The 25,768-nt window shown below is 39.2% G+C and overlaps 1 protein-coding gene across 2 annotated transcripts in view; it reads left to right on the top strand.

Annotated features, from left to right (window-relative positions):
* OSBPL11 (oxysterol binding protein like 11) overlaps positions 1-25,768 on the top strand; it is a 94,810-nt gene that overhangs the window by 7,991 nt on the left and 61,051 nt on the right. For both annotated transcript variants that reach the window (XM_028091314.2, XM_028091313.2), the window contains exon 2: positions 24,430-24,498. In XM_028091314.2, the coding sequence (XP_027947115.1) occupies positions 24,430-24,498 (69 nt within the window). The remainder of the gene's footprint in view (positions 1-24,429; positions 24,499-25,768) is intronic.

Genomic DNA, 25,768 nt, shown 5'->3' with positions numbered 1-25,768 from the left:
AAACGGAAGTCAGAATGAATTGGCCAGGGCTACATAGCTGGTAAGTGGAAGAACTTTTATTTCTAGGTAGTTATTTGCATAGTGGTAGATAAATTCTCTAAAGGAATGAGTAATAATAATTATTTTTTTAAAGATTTTATTTATTTGAGATAAAGCAAGAGAGAGCACGAGCTGTTGGGGGGGGCAGAAGGGGAGGGAGAAGCAGACTCCCCGCTGAGCAGAGAGCCCAATGCAGGGCTCAGTCCCAGGACCCTGGATCATGACCTGAGCAAAGGCAGACGCTTAACCAACTGAGCCACCCAGGTGTTCCATTAATAATAATTATTATTTTTAAAAGATTTTATTGAGAGAGAGAGTGAGTGCATGTGCTTGCAAGTGGGGGAGGGGCAGAGAGAGAAATTCAAGCAACTCCATGCTGAGTGTGGAGCCCACGTAGGGCTCGATCCCAGGACCCTGACGCCATGACCTGAGCTGAAATCAAGAATCAGATGCTTACCTGACTGAGCCACCCAGGTGCCCCAAGGAATGAATAATTACTGATAAATAGTTTAGAACATGGTGGTTTCATCATTTACTAGTGTTCTAACTCATGCAGCAAATAGCCTCTACCATGTGTTAGTTCCAAATTAATGTATACATTCATAACAGTGAAAAGTAAGGACTCCCAAGGCTTATTTGGGAGGAATCTGAAAAAGAATCAGAAAGAGAAGAGGGGTGCCTGGCTAGCTCAGTTTGTAGAGCGTGCCATTCTTGATCTTGGGGTTGTGAATTCAAGCCCCACGCTAGGTGTAGAGATTACTTAAAATCTTTCAAGAAAAAAAAAAGAAGAGCCTCAGCTGCATTTGCAAAATATATCATGATGACCCTTTTTAAAACCAAAACTGAGAAGTAAATTTATTAGATTAGCCTTAAATTTTCTTCTTTCCAAAGTAATTTATATTCATATGTTGTGGTCTTTGCTCACCATTTAAAAGGAAAATAGATTTCTTAATTTTGGATTGTTCCTTTTTCATAATAGTAGTTTTTTTTTTTTTTAAGATTTTATTTATTTATTTGACAGAGCCAGAGAGCACAAGCAGAGGGAATGGCAGAGGGAGAGGGTGAAGCAGGCGCTGCACTGAGCAGGGAGCCTGATGGGGGACTGGGATCATGACCTGAGCGGAAGGCAGGTGCTTAACCATCTGAACCACCCAGGCGTCCCTCATAATAAATGTTTAAAGTTTATAAAATGTGCTTTTTTCCGTTATTTTCATATTCATGTCAGCTTTTAGAAAAATTTACAAATCTGCAAATATGCCACTTGTTTATTGAAATGGACAGAAGAGAACTACCCAGAGGAGGAACTGAAAAGCAAATTGGGGTATATAACAAGTCTGCTTTTCTTATTTTGGGCTCCATGCCGGCCAAGCACCATTAACAAACAGGCAGATCTCTTTTCCTCATTAGCAGATATTTACGGGTTTCAGTAAATGGATATAAGTCTACAAACGTATGGTATAAAAATAATTTTTATGATCAGACCTGGTATCTAGCACTATGAATACTCTGTTACAAGGAAAAGTACCTATTTGCAAATGGGGAAAGGAGATCTGCCTAAATATAACCTAACATTTACTGTCTTCAAGGTTTGACCACTTTTTTTGAGTTTGATTTGAAGAAGTCATGAATGTTTGCTTTTTTTCTCTGAAGGGGTTAAAGGAAAGTTGAATGTATATTTCTGTACCCTAGTTTTTGTTTTCCTCATCTGCAGTTTGCTGTTGATGCTAGTAAAAATAAGGGAAAGGCGACTTAGAGGCGCGTAACTGAAAACTATAAAATATTGTTCCAAAAATCTAGTGAGAACTATACCAAACCTTGAGGAAAAAGATTTGGTTTATTATAGTATACTCTGATTTCTTAGTGTTTTATATTTTTGCTCTGTAGGTCTAAATACAGTCCATTTGAGTTAATATTTTACATAGAAGTTATACTGTATCAACACTATACAAACAGGTTAATGTTAGAACATGCAAATTAGTCTTTGTAGTCCTTTTTGGATAAATTGCATAATTTAGGTTCCAGAAGAAATTGTCCATCAAATAGATCTGTGGGAAATTATGTCTTTTTAAACTCTTCTGTTTTTGCTTTTAAAAATAGTGGAGAATATTCCTGATGTAAATTATACTTAGGGAACATCTCTGAGAATCTTCCCTTGTACTTTATTTTGCTTAATAAAATGATTTGTGTCTAGACTTACTCAGGTTTAAGTTAAAACCAAATTGCCTGATTAAATAGTTACATTACTGTTTTGGCATTACCATCTGGGTTTTAGAACAACTTAGTTTGGTGGCGAAAGAAAGGATTCTCTTTTGGGTTTATTAGGTCTTGTAACAAAGCATAATTTCCCACTCAGTGTCTCCCTATACTTGAGTTTTGTCTGCCTTTGCCATTTACTTCTGTTGCTGTTCTTGAGGTTGGTCAGAAGGGCCCTGGAGGGGAGAAACTGAAGTCTGCGGTTGCTGCTGGCCACAGCTGGAAACCCTAGTCTAAAGGATGGGAGGGAGAGATAAAGAAAAGAAACAAGAGGGAAAATAGGGAAAGAGAAAGGACAGACAGAGCAAAGGATAGAGATGGGGGAAAGGCAGAAGGGGGGAGGAAAGGAATGAGAATGGTATAAATGGTGAGATGAAATGCCACCAGTAGTTGCTTCTGAAACAGCTGTCTTATCCTTGATAGAGGCCTTTTTAAAGTGCTGCCCGTGCCTGTACCATCAGTTCTACAAAAAAAACCTTCTTTATCAGTTTTGCAGATGTTTCACATATTTATAACATAAATGAAAAGCATATTTTTTTAAGATTTTATTTATTTATTTGACAGAGACACAGTGAAAGAGGGAACACAAGCAGAGGGAGTGGCAGAGGGAGAAGCAGGCTTCTCGCTGAGCAAGGAGCCTGATGCGGGGCTCGATCCCAGGACCCTGGGATCATGACCTGAGCTGAAGGCAGACGCTTAACGACTGAACCCCCCAGGCTCCCCTACATTGTTTTTTTTAATAATTAATATTTATAGGTACTTTCAGGGGGAAAAAAAACTTGAGTGTTTGAATTTGTTATTACTTGGATCATAAATGTGAAATTTTCCAAAGAAGAATGAACTCTTTTAGTCCAGTAATAAATGTATGAAAGCACACATTGCTTGTTGAATCTTGTGTGGTTGTCACCTTTTTTTTTTTTGTTTATCCAAATATGAAGGAAGAAAAATGCTTTTCTGTTTTTTCTTTTTACTTTCAATTTAGAATTAGTCTAAAGGAAGAATGCATTTCTTTATACTCATTTCTTGGATTATGCTATCACAGACAAAAATGTTACTCTGAGTGTATTTGGGAACTAAGTATGGTTTAAAACCAGAGAGAGATACATGCCAAAATGGAATGAGAGAATAGATGTAGGTAGGGAGGGTGGCAGTGACACCTCTAGTACCTCGATATTCTCTTGGTCTGTGGTGTCTTGGTCTTACTGAAATGGCTATTGTGAAGACCTTTTGGAAGTATATGAGGGATAAGTAAATATCACTATGTGAGTAAGATACGATACCAGGAAAAGGTTTCTACTTTAAAAATTTTTAATTATAAGTATAATGTTGCTTTTATTTGTAAATTTTACTTTTGAAATAACAGTTTTCTGTTGAGGAAAACCTTTAGAGTTTCAAGCGATGAGTGATGTATACACATTTTAGGCTAAGGGTTATCTAACACATGAGAAAACCGAGGCTGAGAGAGATTGATATGGCCAAGGTCACTCATGGCAGTAGTCAGTGGGAAAATCAGAACTAGATACTGCCTATCTTTTATGGGCTCATTCCACAGTATAACATTACCTCACACTTACATTTTAGAAACTTAATTTTGAACATAAGGGGTATGGAAAAGCCTACTAGTAATGTCTGAAAGTCCTGTTTTTGGGTAAGAGCTACACCCTATTTTTGTTGGCAAACAATGCTGCCTTCGGCTGGTGTGAGGAAATAGGTCCTTGTTCTACATTAAAAGATGGTTGTAGCCTCTTTGGAGAGCAAGTTGGTGATATCTATATCTGTAAAACTAAAAACAGGGGTGCCTGGGTGTCTCAGTCGGTTAAGTGTCCAACTCTTGATTTTAGCTCAGGGCATGATCTCAGGGTCGTGAGATCAAGCCCTGTGTTGGGCTCCACACTGGGCTTGGAGACTGCTTCAGATTCTCTCTCTCTCTCCCTCCCCCCCCCCACTTGTTCCCTCTCTCTCTCTCTCTTAAAAAAAAAAAAAAAAACCAAAAAACTAAAAAAAATATACTTAGCAATTTCACTATTAGCAAATATATACAAAGATATGTATAACTCTGTTGCAGCATTATTTGTAATAATAAAAGCCTAGAAACAAAACTCTGTTCGTAGGGGGACTGGTTAACTATATGATACTGCCATAAAATGGATGACTATGCAGATGTTAAGAATGAGTTAGAGCCATATGTGTCAGTATGAAACCATCCCTAAGAAAACTGAGAAAAGCAAAGTACAGGGCCGCATGGGTGGCTTAGTCAGTCAATAATGTGTCTGCCTTTGGCTCGGGTCATGACCCCGGGGTCCTGGGATCGAACCCCACATTGGGCTCCCCACTCAGCGGAGAGTTTGCCTCTCCTCTCCCTCTACTGCTCCCCCTGCTTGGACTCTCTCTCTCAGTCCAAAAAAAAAAAAAAAATCCATAAAAAAAAGAAAAGCAAGGTACGGAACTGTGTGTGTAATTGCAAACATTTGTTTAAAAAATAAAGTGTGTGTGTTTGTGTGTGTACATGTGCACTTATAGGTGCATAGAAAGCTCTGAAGAGTACACAAGAAATTGAGAGAAGTCCTTGTGTCTGAGGAGGGGAACTGGTGGCTCAAAGACAGGCTTGGATAATGTAATACACAGTAACGCTCGTTGGGAGACAATTCTTCTTTTGTTCCTTACTGTTTTTTTTCCCCAAAATTTATATAGCAAACAGTCTTGGAAGATAAAGTATCTTCCCTGTAAGCAAAAGTCAGGTTTATTTACCATCCAGTATAATATACATAAGGTCTCCTTGCTACAGAGGTCAGGCAGGCAGGCTTACTGTTCACTAAAAGATCTGGGTTCCCTGTACACGAGGTACCACAGCCTCCTGCGTGTGCAGGTGTCTCTCGGCCTCTTTGCATTGCCCTGTGTGATGGGAGCTATTGCTGTGGCTACTGAAGTCTCTTGTCTCTGACTCAGGAGTGTCATGCCTTCTGCCTGCATCCATGAAACTGGGCTAACTTACTAGCTTGCAAGTGGGGTAACATCTCAGACCCTTCATCGTTTTTGACAAAGTACCCACTGGAAAATAACAGGAATTATTTCTTAAAATAAAAGAAGTGGAGGTCTTAGGGCTTTTTAGGTCCCATATCTGACCTGGAAATGTCAGGTTAAGAAGATAAGACCAGATCTAGAAAACTGATCTAGAAAAGGAGCCTAGATCAAAGGAATTTGCCTGTGGAGGAATTGACTTCCTGCAGTGGGAGAGAACCAATATTTGTTGAGTGTTAACCATATTGAAATACACTTCAAAAATACATGGGTTGAAATATATTATCTCTTTTTTTCTTTCCTCATTGTAAATCTGCACAACAGATACTCTTATCCCCATTTACAGATGAGGAAACTCAGGACCAGATGTCATTACCTACCCAAGGTCACACTGGAGTTCATACCTGTATCTGTGTGGCCCTAAGCCATATTCTTCCCATTATAATAAACAGCTTTCTAACTTTCTTGCGGTGTTAGAGGTGACTTTCTACTTTTCCATGTAGAAATTTTCCTGTTCCATCATCACTGAAGCTCTGGCCCGTTATCTGCATGAGGGATTTCTTAGTTGTCTGTAACAATCAGATTATGTATAGGATTTTTTGGGGGGGTGGTTTATAGGCAAACATTTTACAGCTGTACTTCTCAAACTTTCTTGCTGAATAATCTCTCTTTTTTTTTGAGAGAGAGGGAGAGAGAACATGTGTGCACATAAGCCTGAGTAGGGCTGGGGAGAGGTGGAAGGAGAGGGAGAGAAAGAATCTCAAGCAGACTCCCTGCTGAGTGTGGAACCCAACTCTGGATTTCAGCTGAGGTCATGATCTCAGGGTTGTGAGATCATGACCTGAGTTGAAATTAAGAGTCACAGGCTTAACCAAGTGAGCCACCCGGGTTCCCCTCTTCCTGATAGTAGGTACCTTAAATGAATCTAGTTTGTGAGTTGAATCACAGACCTGTACCTCTGAAACAAATAATACATTATATGTTAAAAAAAAAAAAAAAGTAAGAAGGGAAAAATGAAGGGCGGGGGACATTGGAGGGGGAGACGAACCATGAGAGACTGTGGACTCTTGAGAAACAAACTGAGGGTTCTAGAGGGGAGGGGTTAGCCTGGGGATGGGTATTAAAGAGGGCACGTTCTGCATGGAGCACTGGGTGTTATATGCAAACAATGCATCATGGAACACTACATCAAAAGCTAATGATGTAATGTATGGTGATTAATGTAACATAAAAAAAAAAAAAGAATAAAGTAGTCCGTGGCTGGTACAGCTTTCATGAGAGTTTTCTGTATTATCTTTGAAATTCATGACGATTTTATATTCTACTCTATATCTGTTGTTTCCAGAGGTCAGTAAATAATATCGTGAGTTCAGGACCAGTTGAGAAAGAGGACACAGGAGTCAGACAGGACATAATTAAATTGTCAGGTGTTTTTTTTTTTTTAACTGTGGTAAAATAGACATGTAAAATTTACCATCTATTTTTTAGGTGTACAGTTCTGTTGTCACTAAGTACATTCACATTGTTGTGCAACTATCACTACTATTCTTTTTTTTTTTAAGATTTTATTTATTTGAGAGAGAGAGTGAGAGAGCACATGAGCAGGAGGGGCAGAAGGAGAGGGAGAAGGGGACTCCCTGCTGAGCAGGGAGCCCGATGCAGGGCTCGATCCCAGGACCCTGAGATCATGACCTGAGCCAAAGGCAGACGCTGAACCGACCGAACCACCCAGGCGCCCCTGTCACTACTATTCTTTAGAATTTTTCATCCTCCCAAACTAAAACTGTGTACCCATTAAATAATAACACCTCGTCCCCCACCCCAGCCTTCAGCCCCTGGCAACCGATATTCTGTCTTCTGTCCCTCTGATTTTGACTACTCTAGGTACCTCATATAAGTGAAATAATACAATATTTGTCATTTTGTGTTTGGCTTATTTCACTTAGCATAATGTCCTCAAATTTCATACATGTTGCAGCATGTGTCAATTTCCTCCCTTTTTAAGACTGAATAATACTTGATTGCATGTATTTGCCACATTTTGTTTATCCATTCATCTGTTGATGTCCATTTGGGTTGTTCCATCTTCTCGCTATTATGAATACTGCCGCAGTGAACATTGGTATAACAAATATCTGTTCGAGTCCCTGCTTTCATTCTTTTGCTTATACCCAGAAGTGGAATTGTTGGATCATATAATAATTCTCGACACTTTAACTTTTTGAGGAACCACCATTGCTGTTTTCCACAGCAGCTGTACCATTTTACATTCCCACCAACAGTGTAGAAGGAAGGGTTCCAGTTTCTCTATATCCTTGCCTTGCCAACCCTTGTTATTTTCTGTCTTTTGTTCGGTTTTGATAATAGACATCCTAATGGATGTTAAGAAATAGTTTTATTACTGGGAAAGCTCACTGAAGAAAGCTGCAGCAGTTAACAGGGTAGAGTAGGTGTGCTATCTCCACCCTGGAATTAGGCACACTTTATTTACCTAGTCACAGGCAGTTTGGAATACTCAGGTCTTTTGCTCTGTCAGAGCAGGTAAGAATGTCTTCTTTGGGTAGGGGGCAGATCCAAGGGAAAGAGCTCAGAAAGGGTGAACCGTTCATGCCCAGCTGTGGAAGGTGTCAGGGTAAGAATGGGGAGGGGAGGACAGGAACTCTCTGGAGAAGTTCTCCACCTGGAAATGTGTCAGGAGGGAGCAAGTTTTTGCTTTTTCTTTTCTTTTTTTTTTTTTAACATTTACGAGAGTTTTGATATTAAAAATGTTTTTACTTCTCACAGTCAACTGAATTTGCTCTAGAATGCAGTCTGGTTTTATGCCGTTCTCCCAGCCACCCAGCCCAGTTTTGGGTATGTGTAATTTAACTTGGGAAGTAAGTACATATAGGAAACAGTTCTACAGCCCCAAAGAGCAATGGTCATATGGTCACATTGGAAAGTTTTAAAAAATGTAATCTATACCTAATAACAGATAGAAATAGCTCTATGCCTGAATTATGCCACCTAGTCAATATAATTGAACATTTAAAAACTGTTTTGGTTGTGAAAATAATACAATATTAAAATTGGAAAATGTGAAACAGTAAAGGGGCGAAGTAAAACCATCCATAATTCTTCCCGTTTAGTGATAACCATAGTTACTATTTTGTGTAGTTTTGTTCTGTACATATTCTTTATAGGCTATATAAAATTGGGTAGCCTGAAGTTTTAATGATCTTAAAAAACTTTCCCATGTTGTTAGAAGCTCATAAACATTTTACTTGGCAAATACTATTCTATGATACTTCTTTTTTTTTTAAGTATTAAATTCCAGTGGTTTAACATATAGGGTAATCTGTGATACTACTTAATCATTCTCCTAATGTCTTTCATTGAGCTTATTTTAGTTTTCTTCCTCTCCATTCATTTCCTTTTTTCTTTCTTTGGTTATGATTATTATTTTAATTATTATAAATAGTGCTACAGTGGACACAGTTGAATATTATCTTTGTCTACATTTCTAATCATTTTCTTAGATTAGATACCTGGAAGTAAAGTTCTTGGGCCCAAGAGTATTAACATTTTTTAAAAATTTTAATTCCAATATAATTAACATACAGTATTATAGGAGTTTCAGGTGTACAATATAGTGATTCAACAATTCTATACATTACTCAATGCAAAGAGCATTAACATCTTTAAGGCTTTTAGCAGGAAGGGAGTACCTTTCACTTGACTTCATACTTTTGGGTGTAGACTAAAACACAGTTGGAATTAGAATTTGTTTTATCTGAGATTGATTTGAGTGTATAGGCTGTGAGTTGATTTTTTTTTTTTTTTTTTTTGCCAGCTACTCAGAATTGTCTTGTGGTTTTATAGAAACATTCTGCTTCTATCTTCCTATTGCTTAAATCATTCAGCAGAGATTTCTTGAACACCTGTTATATCCCAGGCTATGTACTAGGTGCTGCAATGAATACTGGGATGAGTAAGAAGCAGTCTCTGCTCTGCAGAATTTCTTTTTACAGCAGGAGGAGGTACATGTGTTGCAGTCACTCCCGTCTGTTGTCAGATGCTTTTTGCTTAGCTAAGCTGGCTGCTGTCTCCCTTCATCATGCTATTTATGCTATCAAGGGAGTGAAGCAAAACTAAGCTAATTTTGGAGGACAGTTTTTGCTTAGTAGAAAATAGGAATTTTGGTCTGTGGCTTGACGACAGCTTGCTTGAATTCCTGTCTGCAGTTAAATGTGTTAAGGTGTCCGAGACTAATTCCTCTTCCCGAGCTCCGGAAGCCACCTCTCTTACATTTTCCTCTTTCTCCTGAGTCTTGAGTCTTTCTGTCTCCTCTTTGGGTACTTAGAATTACCCTGTCTTAAGCCCACATCCTTGTAACCAGTACTGTTTCTCCCAGTCTTTCCTAATTATTACTGCCAGCTGGCTGTGCCTTCATCATTCCATTGATCTGTTGTCTCTTGGTTGTTAAATCTATTAGAAACTTCTCAGTCTTCATCTTATCTCACCCCTCAGTAGCTTTGAACATGCTTGACCACAAACTTATTTGAAATACTCCTTGTTTTCTTCCTACTACTTAGCTACTTCTTCTCCTTTCTCTGTACTCCCCTTGCCTCTAAAACTTTTCCTTAGGGTTCTTTCTTAGACTCTGTTCTACTTCTTGGTGTTTTAGAATCCTTCTTGGGTGATTTTTATTTGCTCTCATGGCTTCAAAACCAGTACATGCTTACATGCTAATTATATGTCCAACCCAAATCAGGCTACCTTATTGTATATCTCCTCATGTAAGTCCCACAGATCCCTGAAATTCAACATGTGAAATTGGAACAAACCCAAACTTCCCAGTGAAGGTATTACTGTCTGCACAGTTGTTCCAGCTGGAAATCCAGTGGTGGCCCTGTATTTTCTGTCTCCCCCTTATTCTCACTGTCGATCTCTTTCTCACTTCACATCCAGTCAACATCCAGTCATTTCAGCCTCAGTCACTATCAACTCCTCTGTCTGTTTAGTGAATCCTATGTCTTTAGTGAAATACCTTTCCCATTTGTATGACAGCTAAAAACACAGTCCCAATGTGTCTCTCCTCCAGTAGGAGCCCTTGTCATTGTCTTTTGCTTCAAGGAGATATATTTCTCTTATATTAGATTATGGTTGGGGGATGGAGAGAAATTGCCTTATTTTCCCATCCTTTTCAGTGGATTTCCAGAGTGCTTTGTATGTAGAAGGTACTGAGTAACTGTGCTGAACTGAGATGAAAGGATTGGAAACTATTCAGAAAGTAGCTTAACTTTATTTTTTATTTTTTTTTAAAGATTTTATTTATTTGAGAGAGAGAGGAAGCACATGAGATGGGGGGAGGGTCCGAGGGAGAAGCAGACTCCCTGCCGAGCAGGGAGCCCGATGCGGGACTCGATCCCGGGACTCCAGGATCATGACCTGAGCCGAAGGCAGTCGCTTAACCAACTGAGAGCCACCCGGGCGCCCTAAAGTAGCTTAACTTTAAAAGCTATAAATCTTCCTTAAGTCTGATCAAGAAGGAGTAAGAAATAAGTATGTTATAGTAATGGAGACTTAGGAATTGAAATAATCATCATTATTTCAGAGAAAATGAGGCTCACATTAACTCTAATAATGCCACCTGGCATAGTTCAGTTAATCGGTTGTTTTTATAGACTGTCAGCCTCTAGTACTAATCCCAATTGAATGTTAACAAGTTTAGAAGATCAGAATATACCCAATTTGTTGAGCAGTATAGTTGCTGAAGGACTGAAAAAGAAATTAACTTTTTCATAGCTTATTTTTTAGTGTATTAGTCTTTTGGACCATCATTTCCACCTCATAGAACACAAAATAGTAGTATGATATGATCAGATATGTGTGTTCCCACTTGAGCAACTAGATTTTGTTCCTTTTAACAGGTACATTAAAAATCTCCTATAAAACATCACACATTTTATTTTATTGTTTCAAAGATTTTATTTATTTATTTATTTTAGAGAGAGTGTGCATGAGCAGGGGGAGGGAGAGGAAGAGGGAAAGAATCTCAAGCAGACTCCATGCTGAGCGCGGAGCCCGACATGGGACTCGATCTCCTAACACTGAGATCATGACCTGAGCTGAAACCAAGAGTCAGATGCTTAACCGACTGAGCCACCCAGGTGCCCCTTTTTCATTTTTTTATTTAAGTTGTACTTAGTGGGTGCCTGGGTGGCTCAGATGGTTAAGCATCTGCTTTGGCTGAGGTCGCAATCCCAGGGTCCTGGGATCGAGTTCCGCATCGGGCTCCCTGCTCAGTAGGGAGCCTGCTTCTCCCTCTGCCTCTCTCTCTCTGTCTCTTATGAATAAATAAATAAAATCTTTAAATAAATAAATTTTCCTTAGTTAACATACAGTGCAATATTGGTTTCTGGAGTAGAATTCGGTGATTCATCACTTACATACAACACCCAGTGATCATTGCAACCCATTTAGCCCATCACCCATCTAGCCCATCCCCCCCCACCTCCCTCCATCAACCCTCAGTTTGTTCTCGGTTGTTAAGAGTCTCTTACAGTTTGGGAAAGAGCCAAGATGTCCATCGACAGATGAATGGATAAAGAAGATGTGGTATATATACACAATGGAATATTATGCAGCCATCAAAAGGAATGAGATCTTGCCATTTGCAACGACGTGGATGGAACTGGAGGGTGTTATGCTGAGTGAAATAAGTCAATCAGAGAAAGACATGTATCCTATGACCTCACTGATATGAGGAATTCTTAATCTCAGGAACAAACTGAGGGTTGCTGGAGTGGTCGGGGGTGGGAGGGATGGGGTGGCTGGGTGATAGACATTGGGGAAGATATGTGCTACGGTGAGCGCTGTGAATTGTGTAAGACTGTTGAATCACAGATCTGTACTTCTGAAACAACGCAACATATTTTAAGAAAAAAGAAAAAGAAGAAGATAGCAGGAGAGGAAGAATGAAGGGGAGTAAGTCAGAGGGGGAGATGAACCATGAGAGATGATGGACTCTGAAAAACAAACTGAGGTTTCTAGAGGGGAGGAGGGTAGGGGGATGGGTTAGCCTGGTGATGGGTATTAAAGAGGGCACATTCTGCGTGGAGCACTGGGTGTTATGAACAAACAATGAATCATGGAACACTACACCAAAACAAATGATGTAATATATGGTGATTAACATAACAATAAAAAATTAAAAAAAAAAGAAAGAAAGAGCAAGAGTTAACAATCTTGATGTATATTTACCTTGATTGCATTACTTGTTGAGTTCTCAAAAAATATTCTGAACATAATTTAGTCTTTTATCTACATTTCAGGCTATCACTGTGAATACTAGTCATATAAATAGATGGTTCCTGGATTATTGATTATAGAGTTTATGTTGCCCTTTTACTAAAAGGCCCAAATTTCTGTGTTGTTTCAAGTAAATTTTGATTCCTTTTCTCTCACTGAAAAAAAAAAAAGTCTCTTACAGTTTGTTTCCCTCTCTTTTTTCCCCCCTTCCCATATGTTCATCTGTTTTCCTCCTCAAATTCCACAAATGAGTGAGATCGTATGGTATTTGTCTTCTCTGACTTACGTCACTTAGCATAATGTGCTCTAGCTCCATCCACATGGATGCAAATGGCAAGATTTCATTCTTTTTGATGGGCAAGTAATATTCCATTGTATATATGTGTGTGTGTGTGTGTGTGTGTGTATATATATATATATATATACACACACACACACCACGTCTTTATCCATTCATCAGTTGATGGACATTTGGACTCTCCATAGTTTGGCTATTATTGATAGTGCTGCTGTAAACATAGGGGTGCTTGTACCCCTTTGAATCTGTATTTTTGTATCCTTTGGGTAAATACCTAGTAGTGCAATTGCTGGATCATAGGGTAGTTCTATTTTCTTTACTTTTTAAGGAGCCTCCATACTGTTCTCCCGAGTGACGGCATCAGATTGCATTCCCACCAACAGTGCAAGAGGGTTCCCCTTTCTCCACATCCTCGCCAACAGCTGTTTTTTCTTGTGCTTTTGATTTTAGCCATTCTGACAGGTGTGAGGTGGTATCTCATCATGGTTTTGATTTGTATTTCCCTGATGATGATTGATGTTGAGCATCGTTTCATGTGTGTAAGCCATCTGGTTGTCTTCTTTGGGAAAGTGTCTATTCATGTCTTCTGCTCATTTCTTAACTGGATTATTTATTTTTTGGGTGTCGAGTTTGATAAATTTTTTATAGATTTTGAATACTAACCCTGTTATCACATATGTCGTTTACAAATATCTTCTCCCATTCTGTAGGTTGCGCTTTTAGTTTTGTTGATTGTTTCCTTTGCTCTGCAGAAGCTTTTTATCTCAAATCCCAATAGTTCAGTTTTGCTTTTGTTTCCCTTGCCTCCGGCGATGTGTAAGAAGTTGCTACAGCCAGTGTCAGAGGTTGCTGCCTGTGTTCTCATCTAGGATTTTGATGGATTCCTGTCTCACATTTAGGTCTTTCATCCATTTTTAGTTTCTTTTTGTGTATGGTTTAAGAAAGTGGTCCAGTTTCATTCTTCTGCATGTCACTGTCCAGTTTTCCTAACACCATTTGTTGAAGAGACTTTTTTCCATTGGATACTTTTTCCTGCTTTGTCAAAGATTAGTTGACCATATTGTTTGGGTCCATTTCTGGGTTCTCTGTTCTGTTCCATTGATCTGTGAGTCTGTTTTTGTGCCAGTACCGTACTGTCTTGATGTCTTGAAATCTGGAATCATGATGCCTCCATGATTCGGGTTTTTTGTTTTTGTTTTTTTTTCAAAATTGCTTTGACTATTTGGGGTCTTTTGTGGTTCCATACAAATTTTAGGATTTGTTTGTTCTAGCTTTGTGAAAAATGCTGGTGGTATTTTGATAGGGATTGCATTAAGTGTGTAGCTTGCTTTGGGTAGTATAGACATTCTTTTTTTTAAGATTTTATTTATTTATTCATGAAAGACAGAGAGAGAGAGAGAGAGAGGCAGAGGGAGAAGCAGGCTCCCAAGGAGCAGGGAGCCCGACACAGGACTCGATCCCAGGACCCTGGGATCACGACCTGAGCCGAAGGCAGACGCTCAACCATCTGAGCCACCCAGGCACCCATGGGTAGTATAGACATTTTAACAATGTTCTTACAAACCATGAGCATGGAGTGCTTTTCCACTTCTTTGTGTCCTCTTCAATTTCTTTCATAAGTGTGTAGTTTTCAGAAAACAGATCTTTTACCTCTTTAGTTAGGTTTATTCCTAGGTATCTTATTGTTTTTGGTGCAATTGCAAATGGGATCAATTCCTCGATTTCTTTTTCTGCTGCTTTATTGATTTCTGCATATTGATTTTATATCCTGCAACTTTGCTGAATTCATGTATTAGTTCTAGCAGTTTCTTGGTGGAGTCTTTTGGGTTTTCTACATATATTATGTCATCTGCAAATAGTGAAAGTTTGACTTCTTCCCTGCTGATTTGGATGCCTTTTATTTCTTTTTGTTGCCTGATGGCTGAGGCTAAGGCTTCCGGTACTATGTTAAATAGTAATAGTGAGAGTGGACATCTTTGTCTTGTTCCTGACAAGGATGTCCTAAAGGAAAAGCTCAGTTTCTCCCTGGGAATATTAGCTGTGGGTCTTTTGTATATGGCCTTTACTGATGTTGAGATATGTTCCAACTCTCCCTTTGTTGAGGGTTTTTATCAAGGATGGATGCTATGTTTTGTCAAATGCTTTTTCTGTATCTGTTGACAGGATCAAATGGTTCTTATCCTTTCTTTTATTAATGTGGTGTATTGCGTTGATTGATTTGCAAATATTGAACCACCCCTGCAGTCCCAGAATAAATCCCGCTTGATTGTGGTGAATAATTCTTTTAATATACTGTTGAATTCAATTTGCTAGTATTTTATTGAGAATTTTTGCATCCATGTTCATCAGGCCTATACTTTCCTTTTAGTGGGGTCTTTGTCTGGTTTTGGAATCAAGGTAATGCTGGCTTCGTAGAATGAGTGTGGAAGTTTTCCTTCCATTTCTGTTTTTTGGAGCAGTTTGAGAAGAGTAGGTATTAACTCTTCTTTAAATGTCTGTTAGAGGGCACCTGAGTGGCTCAGTTGTTGGGCGTCTGCCTTCGGCTCAGGTCATGATCCCAGTGTCCTGGGATCGAGCCCCACATCGGGCTCCCTGCTCAGCGGGAAGCCTGCTTCTCCCTCTCCCACTCCCCCTGCTTGTGTTCCTCTCTCGCTGTCTGTGTCCAATAACTGAATAAAATCTTTAAAAAAATAAATAAATAAAATAAATGTCTGTTAGAATTCCCCAGGGAAGCCATCTGGCTCAGGACTTTTGTTTGTTGGGAGATTTTTGATAACTGATTCAGTTTCTTTGCTGGTTATGGGTCTGTTCAAATTTTTCTATTCTTGTTTCAGTTTTGGTAGTTTGTAAGTTTCTAGGAATTTGTCCATTTTTTCCAGATAGCCCAGTTTACTGTTATAAAATTTTTCATAGTACTCTTTTATAATTGTTTGCATTTCTGTGGTGTTGCTTGTGATCTCTCTTCTTTCCTTCATGATTTTATCTATTTGGGTCCTTTCTCTTTTCTTTTTGGTAAGTCTGGCTAGGGGTTTATCAATTTTATTAATTCTTTCGAAGAACCAGCAATTAGTTTTGTTAATCTGTTCTACTGGTTTCTGTTGTTGTTTTGTTCTTTATCATTTATTTCTGCTCTAATCTTTATTATTTCCCTTCTTCTGCTGGCTTTAGGGTTTATTTGTTGTTCCCTTTCTAGCTCTGTTAGGTGTAAGGAAAGGTTGTGTATTTGAGACTTTTCTTGCTTCTTGAGGTAGGCCTGTATTGCAACATACTTCCCTCTTAGGACTGCCTTTGCTGCATCCCAAAGGTTTTGGACTATACTGGGTTTTTGTTTTCATTTGCTTCCCTGTATTTTTTTTTTTCTTTGATTTACTGTTAACCCAGTCATTCTTTTTTTTTTTTTTTTTTTTTAAGATTTTATTATTTAGTTGTCAGAGAGAGAGAGAAAGAGCACAAGCAGGGGGAGCGGCAGGCAGAGGGAGAAGCAGTCTCCCTGAGCAGGAAGCTGCTGTGGTACTCATTCCCAGGACCCTGGGATCATGACCTGAGCCGAAGGCAGACGCTTAACCAGCTGAGCCACCCAGGCGTCCCTAGTAGGATGTTCTTTAATTTCCATGTATTTGAAGTCTTTCCAAATTTTTTCTTGTGGTTGATTTCAAGTTTCATAGCATTTTGGTCTGAAAATATGCATGGTATGATCTCGATCTTTTTGTACTTCTGAAGGCTGATTTGTGACCCAGTATGTGATCTCTTCTGGAGAATGTTCCATGTGCACTCCAAAAGAGTATGTATTCTGCTGCTTTAGGGTGAAATGTTCTGAATATATCTGTTCAGTCCATCTGGTCCAGTGTGTCATTCAAAGTCATTGTTTCCTTGTTGATTTTCTGCTTAGATGATCTATCCATTGCTGTAAGTGGGGTGTTAAAGTCCCCTACTATTATTGTATTGTAATCAATGAGTTTCTTTATGTTTGTTATTAATTGATTTATATATTTGGGTGCTCCCAAGTTGGGGGCATAAATATTTACAATTGTTAGATCTTCTTGAATGATAGACTCTTTAATTATGATATAATGCCCTTCTTCATCTCTTATTACAGTCTCTGTTTTAAAATCTAGTTTGTCTGATATTAAGGATGGCCATTCCAGCTTTCTTTTGACATCCATTAGCATAATAGATGGTTCTCCATCCCCTCACTTTTTCTTTTTTCTTTTCTTTTTTTTTTTAAGATTTTATTTATTTGATAGCAGAGAGAGCACATGAGCAGGGGAGGGGGGTAGGGGGCAAAAGGAGAGGGAGAAGCAGACTCCCCACTGAGCAGGGAGCCTGACAAGGGGCTTGATCCCAGGACCCCAGGATTATGACCTGAGCCAAAGACAGACCTTTAACCAACTGAGCCCCCCAGATGCCCCTTCATCCCCTCACTTACAATCTGTAGGTGTCTTTAGGTTTAAAATGAGTCTCTTGTAGGCAGCATATAGATGGATCTTGTTTTTTTATCCATTCTGATACCCTCTGTCTTTTGATTGGAGCATTTAGTACATTTATATTGAGAGTGATTATTTTTTTTTAAAGATTTTATTTATTTATTTGAGAGAGAGAATGGGAGATAGCAGGAGAGGGAAGAGGGTCAGAGGGAGAAGCAGACTCCCTGCCGAGCAGGGAGCCCGATGTGGGACTCGATCCCGGGACTCCAGGATCATGACCTGAGCCGAAGGCAGTCGCTTAACCAACTGAGCCACTCAGGCGCCCAACAGTGATTATTGAAAGATACGCATTGAGTGTTATTGTATTACCTGTAGAGTTGGTGTTTCTGGGGATGTTCTCTGGTCCTTTTTAGTTTTTGTTGCTTTTGGTCTTTTTTCCCCACTCAAAGAGGTGTGTCGTGTGTCCCCCCCCCCCCCCCCCCCCGCTTAATATTTCTTGCAGGGCTAGTTTAGTGGTCATGAACTCCTTTAGTTTTTGTTTGTCTGGGAAAGTCTTTGTCCCTAACCCTTCCATTCTGAATGACAGCCCTGCTGGATAAAGAATTCTTGGCTGCATATTTTTCCCATTTAGCCCATTGACTATTTCCTGCCACTACTTCTGGCCTGTCAATGTTTCTGTGGACAGATCTGCTGCGAACCTTATCTGTCTTCCCTAGTAGGTTAAGGACTTTTTTATCCCTTGCTGCTTTCAAGACTCTTTCCTTGTCTGTGTATTTTGTGAATTTGACTATGATACGCCTTGGCGATGGTCAGCTTTTGTTGAATTTAATGGGAATTCTCTGTGTTTCTTGGACTTTGGTGTTTGTGTCCTTCCCCAGATTAGAGAAGTTTTCAACTATAATCTGTTCAAATACACCTTCTGCACCTTTTTCTCTCTCTTCATCTTCTGGAATGCCTATGATACAAATGTTATTAAATTTAAAAAGTCACTGAATTCCCTAAGTCTACTGTTGTGGTCCGTTACCTTTCTTTCTCTCTTCTTTTCGGCTTCATTATTTTCCATAATTTTATCACTGCTTTGATCCTCTGCTTTGTCCATCCTCATTTTTGTAGCCTCCATTTGAGATTGCATCTCGGTTACAGCATTTTAAATTTTGGCCTGACTAGATTTTAGTTCTTTTATCTCTGCAGTAAGGGATTCTTTAGTGTCTTCTGTGCTTTTCTCAAGCCCAGCTAGTATCCATATAATTGTTTTATTTTTTCTTTTTTTTCTTTTTTTTTTAAAGATTTTATTTATTTATTTGAGAGAGTGAATGAGATAGAGAGAGCATGAGAGGGGGGAGGGTCAGAGGGAGAAGCAGACTCCCCGCTGAGCGGGGAGCCCGATGCGGGACCCGATCCCGGGACTCCAGGATCATGACCTGAGCCGAAGGCAGTCGCTTAATCAACTGAGCCACCCAGGCGCCCCGTATAATTGTTTTAAATTCTAGTTCAGACATCTTACTTATATCTACATTGATTAAATCTCTGGTCATCATTTTTTCCTGTTCTTTTCTTTTGAGGTGAATTCCTCTGTCTTGTTATTTTAGAGAGAGACAAAAAAAGGAAAATAAAACAAAATAAAAATTTAAAAATCGAAGAAAAAGGAAAAAAGTACATAAAGGAAGCTAGATCCTAGGTATGTTTTGGTCCGCTTGTTACGGAAAGCTTGATTGAAAAAGGTAGGGGCGCCTGGGTGGCTCAGTTGGTTGAAGGGACAACTCTTGATTTTGGCTCAGGTCATGATCTCAGCTCCCCATTGGGCTTTGTGCTCAGCGGGAGTCTGCCTGAGGATTCTATCTCTTCTCCCTTTGCCCCTCCTCCACTCATGCTCTCTCTTTCTCTCTCTCTCAAATAAATACATCTTTAAAAAAAAAGGGGGGGCGCCTGGGTGGCTCAGTCGTTGGGTGCCTGCCTTTGGCTCAGGTCATGATCCCAGGGTCCTGGGGTCGAGCCCCGCATCGGTCTCCCTTCTTGGCGGGAAGCTTGCTTCTCCCTCTCCCACTCCCCCTGCTTGTGGTCCCTCTCTCGCTGTGTCTCTCTCTGTCAAATAAATAAATAAAATCTTTAAAAATAAATAAATAAATAAATAAATAAAATAAAAAAGGAAAAAAGGTAGAAAGAAAAGAAAAAGAAAAAAATTAAAGAAATGTATATAAAATAATACAATTAAAACATTAAAAATTGCATTCTGTATCTAAAAAACAAACAACAAAAACAGATAAAAACAAAAGAAACAAAGCCCAAAGGATGCTAGGTCCTGTTTCCCTTAGTGCTGAAGCTTTGCAACACTCTGTGGTCAGTAGACTTGGTGTGTGAGGGGGTTTGTGCTGGTTCCCTGGTGGAGGGCCTGCTGCTCTGATTCTCAGGTGGAATTGTCCTAGTGGAGATGCTCCTGCAGGGTGAAGGGGAGCGGGGCTTGATGTAGTGGCTCCATTCTCCACTTGGTGGCGCTGTTTATCTCACTGAGATGGATCAAGCTAGGGGAGAGGGGGGAATGGCTTTGACCTCTTCTCTCCAGAGCAGGAAATGTGTGCCGCCTCTCTAAAGTAAGCCCTCACAGATGCCCAGTGATGACCCTGACTCTGTTACTGGTTTCTGTCACATCCCCGCCTTCACCCTGTGTCGTCGCTGTCCTCCTGCCAAACGGTGCAGCACTCCTGTGTTTTATCTCGGGTGTGGTTGTGTTTCGAAATCCCGCACTTCAGAGACCCCCCCGGGGCACAGACTCGCACTGATCCTCTGGGGGAGGGTCTCCCTGAATTGTGGCCAGTGCCAGTTTGTCGCAGGAGACAGCTGCGCCATTTCTCAGCAGTTTGGAGTTTATTGTAGATCACAACACGCAGCTGGTGCCGGGTTTGCAGCCCTCAGTCGGAGTCTTTGTTCCTATACTGGTGAGTGGGACAGCTTGATGGTGCCTGCAGGGCCCTTTGCCCGTGGAGAGGCCGTGTCACCTCTACCAAATGCACACCAAGCAGGGGTACTGCTTCTCCCTGTGTGACCCTGGGGATCCTCAGGCTGTCTGCTGCTGGGGCTCAGCCCTGCTCTCCCATTGAAGCACTGCTCCGTTCCCCAGGCACAAACCTGGCAATGTCTCAGACTTCAGAAACTTCAAAATCTGCACTTCACTGTTTATAGAAAACTGGCAGTATTGTAACCCTCTCCTTTCTCCCCATCCATGGTTTGGGGACTAGTTTTCTTGTTCAGCCCCCCGCATGTGTTTTTACTCTTTTTTTTTTCCCCCTGTGCTTTCTCTCTCTTCCTCCTCTCTTTATGCTCCCTCCACTGTCAGGGCGCCCTCCCCTGGGCAGTGCCCATGGCTCTTTTCTCCCACAAACTCTGCAGCTCCTATGTTCCATGGGTCATTTTTCTGGTTTGTAGATGTGCAGCTTTGTTCTCTAAGACTTCCAGTCGATTTCTTGGGTGTTCAGAGTGATTTGATATTTAGCAAGGTGTGTTCCAGGGAGGAGGCAAGCTTAGGGTCGACCTACTCCTCAGCCATATTACCTCTCCAAAATTCACACATTTTAAATGGGAGCAAAGCATAAGGGTTAGAGGTACTACATGAAGAGTCATTTATAAGGAGGGAAGAGGAGAAAGGGAAGAGTGAACAAAAGGTGTTCACTCACAAAGCTCTTTATAAGGGCCACCAGATGGCGCAGTTGTTTCACATCTGCCGCTTGCACTGACCGGGGAAGGGAAGGATAAGAGAGAGCAGGACCGGGCCAACCAGCTGTTTCAAAGAATAGGATGTTCTTAATTCTTAAGTTGATTCTTTGCAGCCTCAGATGCCTGTTTCATGAAGTAAAAGCAGGCCTGCAGTTTATAATTAATTGCACATTTGAATATCATAGCCATGTCAGTATCACCCTTGTAATTTTTGTGAGAAAGTTAACTCTTTAGATACAAGCATCAATAAAATATTAACATTTTAAAAATTGAACATAAAACATTACTGTGATACAAGTATAAGGATATACTTTAATTTTATTTCAGGAATGATGCTACCAGAATTGTACTGTTAAAAAATCATTGATAGCTTTGAAATGACTGATGTAAATAACTTAGATGTGACCAAAATGAGGATTAGCTTTAGTAATATGAGAGACTGGACAAAAGTAAAGGAGATGAGGCATTATCTTCAATTACTTAGAAATGAAATTTTTTTTTTTTTTTTTTTTTTTTTTTTTTTAGTTGTACTGAGGTTTTAAGAAAGATTCTTTCCACAGTTCACATACGCATTTAAAGAATATAATTGTCAGGGTGCCTGGGTGGCTCAGTCGTTAAAGCGTCTGCCTTTGGCTCAGGTAAAGCTTCTGCCTTTGGCTCAGGTCATGATCCCAGGGTCCTGGTATGGAGCCCCGCATCCGGGCTCCCTGCTCGGCGGGAGGCCTGCTTCTCCCTCTCCCACTCCCTCTGCTTGTGTTCCTGCTCTCGCTGTGTCTCTCTGTCAAATAAATAAAATCTTTAAAAACTGTATATATATAATTGTCTTAAAACCAGAGGAATTGAACTATAATTGAGTTGTAATATTTTTATCCTACGCTAATAGTCATAGTATGGTTATGAAGGCTTGGTGTAGAGAAACTAGATTATAAGGGTTCGGAAAACCAAAAATGGTGAATTATGGAATGTTTTGGTACTTCGAAGAAATATTTAATTTAGGTTGTGTGGCACCTTAGGCTTTTTGTGGATGGATGAGGAATATGTATATATGTATGTATGTATAAATAAATAAATAAGTTAGGAAAATACAGGTTAGAACGAACAGATAAGTTTTTTCTTAAATTAAGATATAATTGACATACAACATTATATCAGTTTCAGGTACACAACTTAATTTGATCTTTGTATACATTGTGAAATGATGACCACAATAAGTCTAGTAAATATCTATCACCATACATATTATACTTTCATTTTTCTTGTGATGAGAACCTTTAAGAGCTGCTCTCTTAGCAACTTTCAAATATGCAATATAGTATTTTTAAGATACTTCCTGTGCTGGGCATTATATCTCCAGGACTTATTTATTTTATAACTGGAAGTTTGTATCTTTTATCCACTTTCATCCATTTTACTTACTACTCCACCCCTGGCAACCATCAGTCTGTTCTCTATATCTATGAGATCTTTTTTGAAAATCATTTTTAGGGTGCCTGGCTGACTTAGGCAATGGAGCACTTGTGAGTTCAAGCCCCACATTTTGTGTAGAGATAACTTAAAAATAAAAAAATACTTTAAAAAATTATTCTTTTTTTATTTTTAGGGCCCACATATAATTGAAGGAATGTTTTTAGGGCAAAAACAGTTGAGGGGAGCTGAGCTGAGTGTTAAATACCTAAAACAGAGAAAGAACTCTGGGAAGTTATTTTTGGGCAAAATCCATGAGCATTGGGATTCCTGTGACCCCTAAGAGCTGTTTAAGCCTGAAGCTTGGGAAAGATGTGGGAGCCAGACAATAAAAATATCTTCATGCTTTTTTTAAGTACCAGTGGAACTGAAAGAAATAGCTTTACTGTGACCTGGGGCTGTAACTAGAGGAACTCTAGCAAAAACCCAAGGGGCTGGGTTTCCAGAGAATCCTTTCTTCTAGATGTGGGCTCTAGACAGTATTGAAATGAGAATTTAGCTGCTACTGTCAGTTTTAACATGACATAACATATAAGGTTGGCATTTTAGAAGTGGATAACCTTTGTCTTCTTGAGAGTAGTGACCTTATAAAACCCAAAGGACTTGAGTAGTTTCACTTAATAAACAGTATTGCGTGCTAGCCTTAGAATGAAAGAAAAATATAGAAAAAAATAACATAGTCATGGGCTCAATTCTTTATTTTTAGATTTGATCTTTATTTTCAAGCACTTTGAAGAAATGAGATTAGAAAGACACCCAATATTGAGTTTATTCCTGAGGCATCCCCCTTCTCACTCCCCAGTAATAGCTACAAGAATCTTATAATCAATTTGGTCATTTCGTTTTCCTGAGAGAGTCTTTATCTTCAGCTCTTTTTATCTGTCACTGAGATCAAGCTAAATCTGTTTTGAACTTTGTTCTATTAGTTGTGCCAGCTCTTCCTTGCTTTTTGCCTTTAATATGTCCATGTTTTAAAGGTTGCCGGTCGCCTCACACTTCCAGTTTCCTTTGTGCTGGTTAGCTGAAATTTTATCAAGTATGCTCTGTGACTTAGGGATAGTAAAGAAAATTAGTGATGAATATCCATTGCATTTTATAGTGTAAAATTAAAACTTTAGGTGAGTTTTAAAGGAATTCTAATGTAAACTATGAAATAAAAAATGAATGTATCAACAAGATATGTCAATGTAGGTCTCACTTTACTTTTCATAAGTATAAGGAACCTTAAAATGTTAGGAAAAGAAATATCAGTGAGAGACTGCATTTTCAAGAACCACTATAGCAGAATATATGTGTAATATGTGAAAAAATGGGGCAGGAAGTAAAACTCAGTTGTAATAAGGCCTCGATCAAAATCTTTCCTATGGCAGAACTTGTAGAGAGTGTTTTGCCTCATACCTGTCTGATGTGGAGCGGGAGTGAGGTGTCACACTCTCGTCAAAAACAGGACCTTCATTTTGGAAGCCCAAAGAATCAGAGACAGAACAGATTGGCCTCTTTATGTGTCCCACCAGAGTGAGGAGGCACTATTCAATTTAGAGACCTTTTTTGGCTTTCTAGAACCATAAAACTATTTTATTTCTTTAGTATTGAATTGTTATAAAATATTTTTATTTAAAATTATATTTATAGTATATTTGTTTTATGTTTGCATAATTTTATGTTTATATAATGATTTCCTATTTGAAGTATTAATATAATAATTTACATGGGATTATATTCTGAAGAAATCTGGTAAAATAAAGACGTATGGATATCAAATTTGGGGGATTAAATACCTCTTTGTTAATCTATAAATCTTCTGAAGCAAGTTTGAGGCATTTGTAAAACGCATGTGTATCTATAGCTATTTTTAAAACTGTTCAGTTAACTTCCTGATAGTTCTTCTAATTTTTATTGACTGTTTGGTGCATTCTGATCTTTTTGAAACAGTGATCACATGGAAAATGTATATGGCTACCTAATGAAGTACACCAACCTTGTCACTGGGTGGCAATACAGGTAAGTGCTTATCCTGTGTCACATCTCTCTCCTAAGAGACCAAAAGTGGGACTGATAATTTTATATTCTGATATTACTTCTGTACAAACATGGATGGGAAACCTTTTAGAGAAGAATTTACAGTTATTTAAAGTCTGATGAATTCTCCTTTTTAGAGGGTGAGAGGAGTTGACATCTGTCCAGATGGCACCCTCCAGATGCCTCAGAAGTTAATATTTTTTTAATTAAAGAATAATTGACATGCAATATTGTATTAGTTTCAGGTATACAACATAGTGACTTGATATTTATGTATATTACAAAATGGTCACTTCAGTAAGTCCAGTTACCATCTGTCACCATACCAAATTATTATAGTATTATTGATTGTATTCCCTATGCCGGACATTATATCCCTTTGTCTTATTTTATAACTGGAAGATTGTACCTCTTAATCCTCTTTACCTATATTGTTTATCCTTCCATCCCTCCTCTCTGATAACCACCAGTTTGTTCTCCATATCGATAAATCTGTTTCTGTTTTGTTTGTTGGTTTTGTTTTTTAGATTCCACACATAAATGAAGTCATTCAGTATTTGTCTTTGTCTGACTTATTTCAGTTAACATAATACCCTCTAAGTTCATCCAGGAAGTCACCAAGGGCAAGATTTCTTTTTATGGCTTAGTAGTATACCGTGTGTGTGTGTGTGCACGCGTATCTATATCTACACCACATCTTCTTTATCCATTCATCTGTCATCTGTCAATGGACACTTGGGCTGCTGCCATAATTTGGCTATTGTAAATAATGCTGCAATAAATGTAGGGGTGCATATATCCCTTTGAATTAGTGTTTTTGTATTTTGGGGGTAAAAATTCAGTAGTGCGATTACTGGATCATAGGGTAGTCCTGTTTTTCATTTTCTGAGGAACCTCCATGCTGTTTTCCACAGTGGCCATACCAGTTTGCATTCCCACCAAGAGTGCAAGAGGGTGCCTTTTTCTCCACATCCCCGCCAACACTTTTTGTATCAGTTCTTTATATATTTTGGATACCAACCTTTTATTGGATATATCATTTGTAAATATCTTCTCCCATTCAGTAGGTTGCTTTTAGTTTTGTTGAGTGTTTCCTTGGCTGTGCAGAAGGTTTTTGTTTTGATGTAGTCCAGTGGTTTATTTTTGCCTCTATTTCCCTTGCCTCAGGAGACATCTAGAAAAATGTTGCTATGGCTGATGTCAGAGAAATTACTGCCTGTGCTCTCTTGTAGGATTTCTATGGTGTCAAGTC

This window comes from Eumetopias jubatus, unplaced genomic scaffold (assembly GCF_037043125.1).
Source record: "Eumetopias jubatus isolate StellerSeaLion01/CBP00866 unplaced genomic scaffold, mEumJub1_p1.0 scaffold_1, whole genome shotgun sequence".
Classification (NCBI taxonomy): Eukaryota; Metazoa; Chordata; class Mammalia; order Carnivora; family Otariidae; genus Eumetopias; species Eumetopias jubatus.
The sequence above is the reverse complement of the archived record's forward strand: the minus strand, read 5'-3'. Positions and strand labels throughout refer to the sequence as shown.